At 38.7% G+C, this 13,618-nt stretch overlaps 1 protein-coding gene across 1 annotated transcript in view; it reads right to left on the bottom strand.

Moving 5' to 3' along the window:
* Fam120c (family with sequence similarity 120C) overlaps positions 1-13,618 on the bottom strand; it is a 153,656-nt gene that overhangs the window by 48,418 nt on the left and 91,620 nt on the right. The window contains exons 5-9 of the mRNA XM_013125118.3: positions 8,215-8,314; positions 7,278-7,354; positions 6,544-6,821; positions 5,633-5,906; positions 4,452-4,623 (exon numbers count right to left, since the gene is read on the bottom strand). Of these exons, the coding sequence (XP_012980572.1) occupies positions 4,452-4,623; positions 5,633-5,906; positions 6,544-6,821; positions 7,278-7,354; positions 8,215-8,314 (901 nt within the window). The remainder of the gene's footprint in view (positions 1-4,451; positions 4,624-5,632; positions 5,907-6,543; positions 6,822-7,277; positions 7,355-8,214; positions 8,315-13,618) is intronic.

Genomic DNA, 13,618 nt, shown 5'->3' with positions numbered 1-13,618 from the left:
GATATATATCTAATCTGTACCTAATTATCACATTAATTCTCATAAAAATCCAGAAAGGGAACAGTTTTGACAACCTTTTTTGTAGAATATAGTTCTTACTTTGCAGAAAGTCAAGATCCTATGCCACATAGTTTTGAAATACTTTGAAACTAATTTTTAAGTAGATGTACTATACTACACAAAGATATCCAAGGAAGAATGGTGTGAAAACTTTGTTGGATATTCCCAAAGGTCTTAATTTCTCAAACAAAACCAAAACAAAATCCCTCAAATTTTAGCAACTTTAGAGGTTTAGCAAATGTTGGGGAGTCATCCTGGTCAACAGATGCTCTCTCCAAGACCAAAATCCCCAAGTCCTTCAGATACAACATCACTTAGATTTACAAGGATGAAAGAAAACACAGCAGAAAACCATGGTTTCTAGTGTATCTCAGATTCCCACTATATGGTCTCTGCTATTTGAGATGTGTAGCATCCACTCAGTCAGTTATTTCCTGTCAGTTTCCACATTTTTGAAAGATTTATCTATCACAAATGCATGTCACATTCTGTCCAATGCTTTCTCTGTATCCAGTGATATAACCATATATTGATATATGGTTTATTTAGCCATTCAATGTGTATATAGTTGAATTCTACTAATATTTTTGTTTCTTTGTTTTTTCTAAGGCAGCACCATGCTATGTAGCCCAGACTGACCTTGAACTCTCTATACACATGATATAGGCTAATATTTTAAGAATTTTACACATCAATATTTTCTTAATCTATTTGGGTTGCTATAAAAAAGCACCACAAGTAGAGGTAGTAGCATACACCTTTAATCCCAGTACATGGAAGTAGAGATAGGTGTATTTCTGTGAGTTCAAGTCCATTATGGTCTACATAGTGAGTTCCAGGCCAGCCAAAGCTACACAGTGAGACCTGTCTCAAAAAGCCATACACTAGCTTAGATGGCTTATAAACAGCAATATCTATTCCACAAAGTTTTAGAAGCAGGGAAGTCTTAGACCCAAGTGCATAGAGATGCATCTGGTAAGCTTTCTTATTATATTTCCACATGGCAGAAAGAAAAGGCAGCTCTCTAGAGTTCCTTTAGCAAAGATATAAATCCTATTTGTGACTGTTGTCTTAAAACTAGCATATTGAGTGGTTAGGATTTCGACATATGAATGTGGTAGATATGTGAAAACAGATATCACATACTGACTGTTATAGGATGTACACATAATAATGTAACTATCATATATTAGAAAGTAAGTCTGTCATTTTAGTTTTGCTATGGTTTGTTTTGTTTTTGTGTTGCTTTATGGTTATTCCCTTCCTATGAAATACCTGGATTAATTTTAGAATCCTGTTTTGATTTATCTTGGTTTTGAGTGTTATTTCTGTGTATCTTTTTTGTTCGTTTGTTTCGAGATGGCGGTCTTACTATGTAGACCAAACTGGCATCCAAATCAAGAGATCCATCCATCTCTGCCTCCAAAGTGCTGGCATTAAAGGTGTGTGCTATCATTCATGGATCTCTTTTAACATCTTTTTTGGGACAGGTGTTAGAAGTTGAACCTACAGGAGGCTGGAGAGATGACTCAGTGGTTAAGAGCACTAGCTGCTCTTCCAGAGGTCCTGGGTTCAATTCCCAATAACCACGTAGTGGCTCAAAACCATCTATAATGAACCATCTATAATGAGATCTGGTGCCCTCTTCTGGCGTGCCAGCATACATGCAGGCAGAATATTGGATACATAATAATTAAATAATCTAAAAAATAAACCAAGTTGAACCTACAACCTTGGGCATACTAGGCGCATGGCCAACCATGGAGCTATATCCACAGCCACTTTATCTGTGTAATTTAATATCAATCATGTGCATTTAAAAAATACAAAGAGAAAAGAGATGTAGCTCTGTGGTAGGGTACATGCTTGGCATCCATGAGGCCCTGGGTTTACTTTTTAGCACTAAAACTAAATAAGGAAATAAATAAATCATACTAATATTGATATTTTACCAGTTCAAATGAAAAAAAGCTGCTTTATCCTCCTCTACGTATAATTGTCTAAAATATATTCTCTTTAAATATTTTATTTACTCATTTAGTGTGTGTTTGTAGTAGTTAGATTCACGCCACAGCCTCATTCCACTGTCTGGGAATCAAACTCAGGTTTTCATTGGCAGCAGTACTTCCTGCTGAGCCATGTCCCTGTCCCTAAATAGCTGTGTACCTACACTGGAACAGTGTTATAATTTTTGTTCCAGTGAGACACAATTTAGAAACTCCTAGGATGTCTGTTATATTTATCAATTATTTTGCTATTTTGACTGTTTTTTTCTTTTCTGATGTTTCAAGAATCATTTACTGTTCTGCTTGAAAAAAAAACTTATCCTAGTTCTTCTTCATTACTAAAAGATCTTATTTGATAAATAATTGTGTGTTGCCGTGGTGATTTGAATAAGAATGACCTCCATAGGCTCATATATTTGAATGCTCGGTGCCCATTTAGTAGAACCTTTTGGGAAAGATTAGAAGGTATGGTTTTGTTAGAGAGAAGGTGTGCCACTGGGGGTGGGCATTGAGGTTTCAAAAGACCCTTGCCATTCCTAGTGGACTCTTTCTCTGTCTCCTGTTTGGGGAAAAGATGTAAACTCTTAGTCATTTCTGCTACCATACCTTTGCTCAACCATCACCATCATAAACTCTAACTCACTGAAACCATAAACCCAATTGAAACATCTGTTTTATAAGATACCTTGGTTATGGTGTTTTACCACAGTGATAGAAAAGTAACTAAGATAGTTGTTATTCTTTTCTTTCAGTACTAGATATACTTCAATATTTTCTTCTGAATCCTAAGACTTCTGATCACAGATCACCTGTTATTCATAATTATTTTTCCCTTAAAAGTAAATATCATATAAATGAGATGGCTTTATTATGAATTTTTGTACATATGGCATTCTAATCTTCTCTGAGAGTCTGATGATAGTCTTTTTTGTAGTCCTATGGGTTTTTATATTTTAAGAATATTTTCTGTTCTTCTAACTTCATAATCTGTGTGTGTATTATGTGTAGCATGTGTATGCTACTGCATGTGTGTGAAAGTCAGAGGACAACTTTCAGGAATTGTTCATTCTTTTCACCACGGCTTCCAGGGATTTGCACAAGTATTTTTATCCATTGAGCCATCTTACTATCTATGTTCAATGTGTTTTATGTATGCTTGCAATTATTTGTGAAAAACATTTTTATGAGAGTTGCTTTGAAATTCTTCTCTAATTAACATCATGGTGTTCATTTTCTTTCTAAGTTGTCTGAGATTTGAATTTGAAACATTCTTAATCCTTGGTATGATAAAGAATTTTCAGTTGAGGTTCAAGTATGTGAGTTTTAATTTTAAAGGTTCTGGGTCTTATTCAAATCTTGTATTTTATCAGGCATTTTCTGACCACTGCGGTATGTGAGGGTAGCCCTTCATTACTGACAGGTGAACAGTATGTTTTGATTCCTCATTTGATTTTTCTTGACACCTCTCCAGTGATATTGGGTGAAGTTTAACATGCTTCTCTAAAACCTGGTAATGGAGGCTGCTTGTAAGGTCTTTGCTGGAAAAGGCAAGGGTGAATCAGTTTCTTCGGTGGTGCTTGGCTTGAATAGAGCAGTCTTTACCTAAACATTTCTGTGTTACTGGGTTGGTCTTTTGTAGGTTAAACTGCAGGGACTGATACTTCTAGATACCCTGTCAAATTGTCTCACATCCAGTCTGTGATGTACTAAACTAAAAGAAAACCCAGAGAACTTACTACTCTAGTATTCCTTGGATTCCAAGGTCCTCAACAGACTCTACTTTCTGAAGTATCTTGTGTTTTTGTCCCCCGCCCCTCCCCACAATGTCCTAGAATTCTACTTGTACTTAGCAAGAAGAATAAGGAAAGAATATCTACTCTAATTTATCTTTATGGAAGTAGAAACCTAAGTTATTCTTTGGGATATAATAATTTGTCTAAGTTATTCTTGTTTAAAACAACATAATAATTTCAAATATCTAAAACAAAACAAAACAAAACCTCGCTGAGGATGAGAGACTGTGAGATAAAGTTCTGCATTCTCAAAGGCCATCATGAATGCTTCATGATTTTAGAACTGGGGCTCACATTTGTGTATTTCTTATTTTTATGTGTAATCTGGTAAATAATGCATTTTCTTTTTTTCTTTTTGATTATTTTCAAGACAGGGTTTCTCTGTGTAACAGCTATAGCTGTCCTGAAACTCACAATGTAGACACGCAGGCCTTGAACTCACAGAGTTCTGGGCCACCACCACCCTGGAAATGATGCATTTTCTTAAAGACTGTTTTATAGTCCAAGGTATGGCATACTCGCACAGATACCAGCTTCCCCCCCCCATGCCAAGCATATGACAGAGATCTGTTATAGCTAGAATCATACTTACCTTCTATAGGTAACCGTCGCCGTATGGCCAGACGTTCCATTTTACGCTGTGTCTCCGCTAGGCTAAAAAGAACTCCATATACATATTGGCGAGCTGACCGGAACAGGAGAGCAGCTGGAGGCAGCTCCATGTTACACTCGTCCTCAATACATACAGGGATTTTAATCTCACCCTAATAAGAAAATGGTCCAGGGAAAAGAAGAAGGTTTAGAACAGAGCTGAAAAGAACAAATAATGAGCTGCAGCCTCTGGAGTCAAGACAGTAAATTTAATGTTTGTATTCAGAGAGATTTTCAGATTAGAAGCTTTAAGAAGCCCAGCTGACTATTGCCACCTTATAACCTAGATTCCGTCTGTAAAATCTCATATCTATAGGACTATATTGACTCTCATGGTGAACGTAGCCTAGTCGTTTTGTTTATTTGTTTGCTTTTCTTTTCTTTTGGTTTTTGAGACAGGGCATCACTATGTAATTCTGGATGGACTAGGACTTGCTATGTAGACCAAGCTGGCCTGGAACTCAGAGCTCCACCTGTCTTTACCTTCAGGTTGCTGGTATTAAAAGCTTGTGTTTCCAAGCCTGGTTAGATATTTTGTGGGGAATTTGTGTTAAGAGCAGCAGAGGGGAGCAGGTATGCAGAAGTAGAGGCAGAGATAAGGGACAAAGGAGCTAGACCTCTTCTTATATAGCACCTACAGAACCATGTCCTATTAATGTAATATATTATTTACTTCAAAATCTTTTTTATTATATTTTTCATTTATTTTACAACCTGACCAGTTTCCCCTCCCTCCTCTCCTCCTGTTCTCACTCGTACCTCCCCCCTTCTACCCCTCCATCCACAAATCTTACAATTTAAACTTCTCTCTTAGAGTCTTTTTTTACTGCCCTGTCTCAATTCCTACTAATCTCACTCTTTCTGAGGTCCTTAACACGAGGAAGGGCACAAACACACATGGTTTCCTCGTAGCTCTTGAGATACAATGATCAATGGGCTGGGGATATAGATTAATGGTAGAGTGCTTGTCGTGCATTGTGAGATTCTAGGTTCAATTCCCAGGACTGGTCCCCTGGATAAAGATACAAATTATCAGACTTTTCTCTGGTGCCTTTGTAACTTAGTAACTATGAAATATTGCAGAGAAGTATCTGGAAGGCAGATATAGATGTGTTCTCTCACCTTAGTAAGGACATGGTAAATATATGGATACATAAGACCCCTTCGGTGTCTGTGTTCAGCAACCCTCAAGACTTCTGGAGCTACTGGAGGTAAAGGTGGAATGGTGATATCCATGTGGTTCCTTGTAGACATAGATAACAGAGACGGGATGTGAGGTTCACCATCACCTATGCTAGTTTCTGAAACTCCAGCATCAACAGGCTGTACCCAAGACCCTCTGTCACCATTGGGATCTTCCCATCCAGGCTGTTGTTGAGATGCTTCTGTGATGTGACTAAAAAATTCAAACAGCAGAAGACAGAAAAAGAGGTTGATAAGATAATTCCACTTAAGACATCTAGCCTGATCCCAAGGACTGTCAGAAACCCTCTAATGGTCAAGACACTGGATTAGGATTGGACATGACACCTTTCCTCTCAGTGGCCATCATTGAACCCGTGGCCTCCTTCCCCAAACATAGACCAAAGAATCAAAAGTCATGGAAGTCACTCTGGATCTTTTATATTTTAAGATGCTATGTTTAGAGTCTATCTATAGTCTAAGAAAATATTTAAAATTATAATCTCAAAGTAGCTCTGTTTCCCAGGAATAATTTCTTTGGAAGAATACTCTAAAAACAATCAAGCCAGTACAAGAGACCTATCTTCGTTACTTAGGAACTGTTCCAATATTTCAACCATACAAATTCTTTTATCCTTAATTCTATATTTCTCACAGACTGAAAGACAGCAGGCATGCTATGTGGCACTTTCACGTTATGATTTCTTAGGCAACTGCCTTTCCTATATAGCCTGAATAACTAGAAATCACTACCTGTAGAGGGCAAAGAGTGATGAAAGGCAATCAAGAACATCCAGACCTCCACAGTTCTCCTGAAATCTTTTGTTCTGGTTGTTTACACAGATACTTACTCAGAACCAGCTCCGTTTGCCTCATCAGCATCAGAGGAAGAGGAGGGGGAAGATTCTGGTCCCAACGGAGGTGACGTTTTGGAAGTCAGGCAGTTAGGAAACTGGGATGTAGAAGAGTCATAAGAAACAGCCCAGTTGGTAAAGGAACTGTCCTGTAGCATGGGATCCTCAGTAAAAGCATGGGATTCCCCCACACTATGGGAGAAGAGAAGAGACGAGTTGGGTCCCATTGGAAATGGTGGTGGATATTTCATTTTCTGGGGCACCTGGCGAGCAAACTAAAGAATAAAACAGACGGAAAAGGTATTTAACATTTTACCAGGATACAGGATGTTTTCTTCAGAAGCTGTGGCATAGGAGATGGTACCAATAGTAGGAACTGTTGAAGTATGGAGTACCTACTGAAAATATTAATAAATAATTCTGATAGTGGTATCTGAATAGAATTTACCAGAGTCAGGAAAATGAACAAAGCGACATTTCTTAGAAATATTCTGTGATATTATCTAACCTACATATATAGTGTCCTAGTGATCACTGATTTGGAAGCTATCTTTCTATAGTCTTCCAGCCTTAAGGCACAAAATGATACAGATTATATGGCCTGCAAGGTTTAATTACCACTGAATCATCCTGATGACTCAATTCAGATTGCAAAATCAGGAATGACCTTAAATCTAAGGTAAGCAAATAATGTTACTGCTCTTAATGACTATGTAATAAACAACACTTACCATTGGCTTTCCAGGAGAAATAGGGCCCATTTGATTCCGTGGAATAGGAGGATTTCCAAGCCGATTATTTCGAAAGCCTGAAGCCAAAAAAAGTGCTATGTTTCAGCCAAGCCTAATCATTTTACCATATTTATTATATCCTGTTAAACCATCACTGCATTTAAAAACCTGTTATAAAGTTATATTTTATGATCTTCATGATCTGAAGATGTGGAACAATGGTAGGGCACTTGCCTTGCATACACAGAGCCACGGGTTAGATCCCTAGTACCACAAAAGTTATACTTAATTGACCAGCTATTCTAAGAATCTGGCTTTTTATTCCCTGTGGGGTTTCCTTACACAGTCTTTGACATCTTCAAGGTATCTAAGCTGGGCCCATGAGCCTGAAATTATGTACATGTGTGTTCACAAGGTATTCCTTAGATGGTAAATTCAATATTAATTCCTTTGAACTGAGTTCCCAGTTCATGTTGATAAACCTGCCAAATTTACAGTGGCAGAAATTAATCCTAGCCTTTCCAATCAGAAAGTATGCGCCATGAGGGTTCCGTGGTGAGATAGCATCTGTCTGCTGTAATACTGGCGGAATGGATAAGTGGCATGCCCATGTCAGGGAGCCTATATAAAGAATTTAATCTGGTAACAACCCTACATAATAGGTATTGTGAGCCATGTTTCATACAAAAGTGAAGTGAAGAGATCAATCAGTTAGTAAGCAACAGAAGTAGAATTCAAAACTGAGCTTGCTACCAAAGACAGGGCTACTTTACATATATCAGGTCACAATGAGGGTTAGTATTAGAAGAAGCCCAAGCTAAAGAAATGGCATTATCCCCCCCAGCTATAAATGTGAAAAGGCAGGACACAAGCAGAAACAAGGGATTCCACTCTGGCCCTAAGGGATAAACTCAGTAACAGCAGCTGGAAGCCTTACCTAGAAAGGAAGGACCCACTGGCAGTGAAGAGAGTTTGGTTGTGACTGAATAGTACTCAACTGCTTTCTTGAATCGTTCTATTTTGTCTTCTGTCCTAGACTGGATGTTGGAACATCAGATTTTCAGAAAAAGAAACAACATGAGAGTGTCTTTTTCATACAATGTATACATTGGAAGTCAAAATGATAACAGAAATAAAATACTCAGAAACCCAAGAGAACAACCCAAGAGAGTGTAAGATTAGGTTAGGGGAAAGGCATCAACCCCAGCACTCAAGAGGCAGAGGCAGGCAGATCTCTGTGAGTTTCAGGTCAGTCTGGTCTACATAGTCAGTTCCAGGACAACCAGAGCTACACAGAGAGAGGTCCTGTCTCAAAAACAACAAACAAACAAACAGCCCCACCCTTCCCATCTCCAAACCTACAAGCCTAGTTTCAGACCTGTTGGCTTGGACACTTTTCATCCGTAAATTCCCTTTACTTACTATATCAGTCAGCTCTTCCCTTTGCCGTCCCTTCTTCCCTCCTCCCTCATCTGCAAACCACAAGCCTAATTCTGGACCATGGCCATGGACTTTGACTGTTCCCGAGACACTTTGCCTGGGTAAGTCCCTTTCTCCCTTTCCCATCACCCCTTTTATCAAGCCCCGATTATTCCTCCCCTGCTGTAGCTATCTGCACACCCAAAGGCCTAGTTCCAGATCTGTGGCCTTCTTCGAACCCACTTTTATCAAGAGACATCTTTGACTGGCTCTTTCCTCTCCTCTTCTTCCCTCTGTCTGCTGCCATCTCCTCATCCACAGGCCTAACTGCAGACCCATGGTTCCAGATCTGTCTTAGGGTTTCTACTGCTGTGATAAGACATTGTGACCAAAAACAACTTGGGAGGAGAGGGTTTAGTTCATCCTAGAACTCTCAGGTCACTGAGGGAAATCAGAGCAGGAACTGGAGGCAGGAACCTGGAAGCAGGAGTTGATGCAGAGGCCATGGAGGGATGCTTTGTCCCGGCTTGTTCCTCATGGCTTACTCAGCCCGCTTTCTTATAGTTCCTAGGACCACTAGCTCAAGGGGATGGCAAGGCCACAGTGATCTGGGACCTTTCACGTCAGTCATCAAAAGCATCACAGGGCTGGAGAGATGACTCAGTGGCTAAGAGCACAGGCTGCTCTTCTAAAGGTCATGAGTTTGATTCCCAGAAACCACATGGTGGCTCACAACCATCTGTAATGGGATCTGGTGCCCTCTTCTGGCCTGCAGACATACATGCAAGCAGAACAGTGTATACCATAAAAATAAATACATCTTTTAAAAAAAAGAGTCAGCCGGGCAGTGGTGGCGCACGCCTTTAATCCCAGCACTCGGGAGGCAGAGGCAGGCGGATCTTTGTGCGTTCGAGGCCAGGCTGGACCGATAGCCTCCGAAACAATACAGAGAAACCCTGTCTCGTAAAAACCAAAAAAAAAAAAGAGTCAACTATTATTTTTAAAAAATGAAATAAAAGCACCACAGGTGTTCCCACAAGCCAATGTGGTAAGGACATTTTCTTAACTAAGGTTCCCTCTTCCAAAATGACTTCAGCTTGTCATGACAATTAACCCTTTTCAACTTGACACACAAATGAATGCATCATTGTTAAAACATAACCTTTCCTTTCTTGCTCATTTCCAAGATCTCATATTAATATTAATATCACAATATAAAACAAACTTAACTTTAAAAAGGTCTCTTAAAATATATCTAAGGTCTCTTTAAATATTCAAACCGCCCCCAAAATATCCAAAGCCCATCTAAATATCCAAAGTGTCTTAGCTATAAGCTTCTTTTTAATTCTTTAAAAGTATACCTTTCTTTAAAATTTTGTTTTGTTTTTGTTTATACACACATGTGCATGAACACGACAAAGCATGCTTATGGAGGACAACCATTGAGAGCCAGTTCTCTCCGTCCACTGTGGGTTCTGGGGGCCATACTCAAGTCATCAGACTTACACAGCAAGGGCTATTATCTGCTAAGCCATTTTGCCATCCCTTGTCAATCTTTTTTATTTAAATTAGAAACAAGCTTGTTTTACATGTCAATCCTAGTTCCCTCTCCCTCCCCTCCTCCCCTGGTCCCCAAAGACCCCCTATGCCATCCCTTTTCTGCTCCCCAGGGAGGGTGAGGTCTTCCATGGGGGAATCTTCAAGTCTGTCATATCATTTGGAGTGGGGGTTAGGCCCTCCACCATGTGTCTAGGTTGAGAGAGTGTCCCTCTATGTGGAATGAGCTCCCAAAGTTCATTCGTATGCTAGGGATAAATACTGATCCATTGTCAGAGGCCCCATAGATTGCCCAAGCCTCCTAACTGACACCCACACTCAGGGGCCTTGGTTGGTCCTATACTGGTTTCCTAGCTATCAGTCTGGGGTCCATGAGCTCCCCCTTGTTCAGGTCAGCTATTTCTGTGGGTTACTCCAGTCTGGTTTTTACCCCTTTGCTCATCACTCCTCCTTCTCTGCAACTGAATTCCAGAAGTTCAGCTCAGTGTTTAGCTGTGGGTGTCTGCTTGTGCTTCCATCAGCTACTGGATGAAGACTCTAGGATGGCATATAAGGTAGTCCTCAATCTCATTATCAGGGAAGGGCATTTAAGGTAGCCTCTCCACTATTGCTTAGATTGTTAGTTGGGGTCATCCTTGTAGATCTCTGGATATTTCCCTAGTGCCAGATTTCTCTTTAAACCTATAATGGCTCCCTCTATTACGGTATCTCTTCTCTCTTCTCCTCTATTCTTCACCCGACTCAGTCTTCCTGTTCTCTCCTGTCCTCCTCTTCCTTCATCTTCTCTCCCTCTCTCCTCCCCCATGCTCTCAATTAGCTCAGGAGATCTTGTCCCTTTCCCCTTCTCCAGGGGACCATTATGTCTGTCTTAGGGTCCTCCTTGCTTCCTAGCTTCTCTGGAGGTGTGGATTGTAGGCTGGTAATCCTTTAATCTATGTCTAATATCCATACATTAGTGAGTATATTCCATGTTTGTCTTTCTGTGGTCATTCAATCTTTTCAAAGAAGGAACTTTTTGTCTGATAATCCTATGTATTTTAAAGTTTGTTTTTATTTCATGTGTATGGGTGTTTTGCCTGCAAATGTCTGTGTACCACATGTGTGCATATATGTCTGTGTACCACATGTGTGCAGTGTCAATGGAAGCCAGGAGAAAGTTTGGATCATGTGAAACTGGAGTTACAGAGTGTCATTAGCTGCCATGTAGGTGCTGGGAACTGAATCCAGGTATTGTGCAAGAACAACTTCTTAACCACTGAGCCATCTCTCCATCCCCTATTTAATTAGTGTCTATTTAATTCATTTCTACCTTCATTTTTTATTATTTCTTGCTCTCTACTCTATTTGGGTTTAACTTCTTATTTTTGTTTTAGAGGTTCGGGTTGCATCATTGGGTTCTTTATTCAAGATCACTGACTTTTTAAAAAACAAAATAAAACATTTTTTAATTTAATATGTGCATGCACACATGAAGTTAGAGGACAACTTGCAGGAGTTAGTTCTCTCCTTCATATAAATTGCAGTGATTGAACTAAGTTCACTGGGCTTGGCAGTAAGTATCTTTACACAGTGAGCCATCTGGCGAACTCACTGATTTTTTTTTAATGTGAGCATGTATAGCTACAAATTTTTCTCTTAGGACTGAATGGATAGAATCCCAGATATTATAGTATGTCTGCAATTTTTCATGTGATTCTAGAAATTTAAAATTTTCTCTCTCCTTTATTTGATGACACAAAAGTATATTGTTTAGTAGTATTTGTGTATTTTCTGAGGCTAGATTTTTCTGTTGATTTCTAGCTTTAGCCCACTGATGTCTGATAAGATACAGGAAATTATTTCTGATTTTTATTTGCTAAAAATTGTTTTTCAGCCTATAATGTGGCCAGTTTTAGAGAAGGTCCCATGTGCCAGTGAGAAGAATGTGCTTTATCTGTTGGATGAAAGAGTCTGTAGATATCTGTTAAATCTAATTTATGTGGTATAATTTAGTTCTGAAGTTTCTTTGCTGATTTTTAATTAGGAAGCACTATCTAGGTATGAGAGTAGATATTGAAATCTCCCACTGCTATTGTATTAGAACCTATCAGTATGTGTTTATACCTTTTAATGTACATTTATGAAATTTGGGTTTCAATGATTTGATATTTAGATACTTACAATAGTTATTTAGATACTTACAATAGTTATGGCCTTCTAATTCATTGTTACTTTTATTAATACACAGCAGTCTTCTTAATCTTTCCTGATTAGCTTTGGTTTGATATTTACTTTATCAGGTATGAGAATTGCTCTGTCAATTTATTTACAGATTCTATTTTGTTGGTAATTTAGTATCCAGCCTTTGACTCTCAGTCCTTCTTTGTTATATGAGATTCTTAGACTTAGTAGATAGTTGAATCTTGTTTTTTAAACCTGTCAGATAGTCTCTGTCTTTGAGCTGATGAGTTAAGACTACTGCAATAGAAAAGAGTTCGGAGTTTGTCTGCTATTATTTCTGGCTTTCTTTTTTGTTCTGGTTGATTGGCAGTTTTGATCTTCTTCCCTGGTAGTACAGATGTATTGCTTGCTTAATATGTTGCTCATGACTGAGACCTCAATTCTTATCTGTTCATCTATTTGTTTCATGAAATACATTCTTTCCTGTGTTCACATGTGTAAAGCTTTCTTTCTTCTTAAACTCTGTACAGTATTCCTTTAAGAATTTGCTGCAGTGCTAGCTTAGTGGCCATGAATTGCCTTAATCACCAATTGTCTTGAAAAAGTATTTCTCCACCTATTTTTGCAATCTTGAGAATTGCTTACTTTCAATGTTTGTGACATGTCATTTTGGTTGTTAATTTAGCATCTAGTTTTCCTGGCTTTTAGGAGTGCTGATGATGAATCAGACATTATTCTCATGTTTCTGCCACCATATACTACTTTTTGTGTTTTTATTACAGCATTTAGTACAGTTCCTTAGCTTTGTATATTTGACACCTTGATTACGCCATGTGGAGGTTCTCCTTTATTTGTATGTAATTGGGGTTCCACACACTTCTTATGTTGGGATGTTTATTTCTTTCTGTGTGTTCATAAAATTCTTCGCTATAATTTAATAGAATATGTTATGTAAGCCATCTGCTGTTACCTCAGCCTCCACTTTTCTGCCATAGATTCTTCTGTGGTTTCTTGAGTATATTCCAGTCTTATTGGGAGTTTTGGTCATCTTTATTGAATTTTCTTCTTTATACATGCCTGTATATATCATTGCCATGACCTTGTCATCCATCCCTGAGATTTGTTTTTCTTCTTGGTCTTGTCTGTTGATACCTTCTTTTGTGTTTTTAATATAAATGACTTTCTTTCCATTTCCAAAATTGCTG

This window comes from Mesocricetus auratus, unplaced genomic scaffold (assembly GCF_017639785.1).
Source record: "Mesocricetus auratus isolate SY011 unplaced genomic scaffold, BCM_Maur_2.0 Super-Scaffold_100003, whole genome shotgun sequence".
NCBI lineage: Eukaryota > Metazoa > Chordata > Mammalia > Rodentia > Cricetidae > Mesocricetus > Mesocricetus auratus.
The sequence above is the reverse complement of the archived record's forward strand: the minus strand, read 5'-3'. Positions and strand labels throughout refer to the sequence as shown.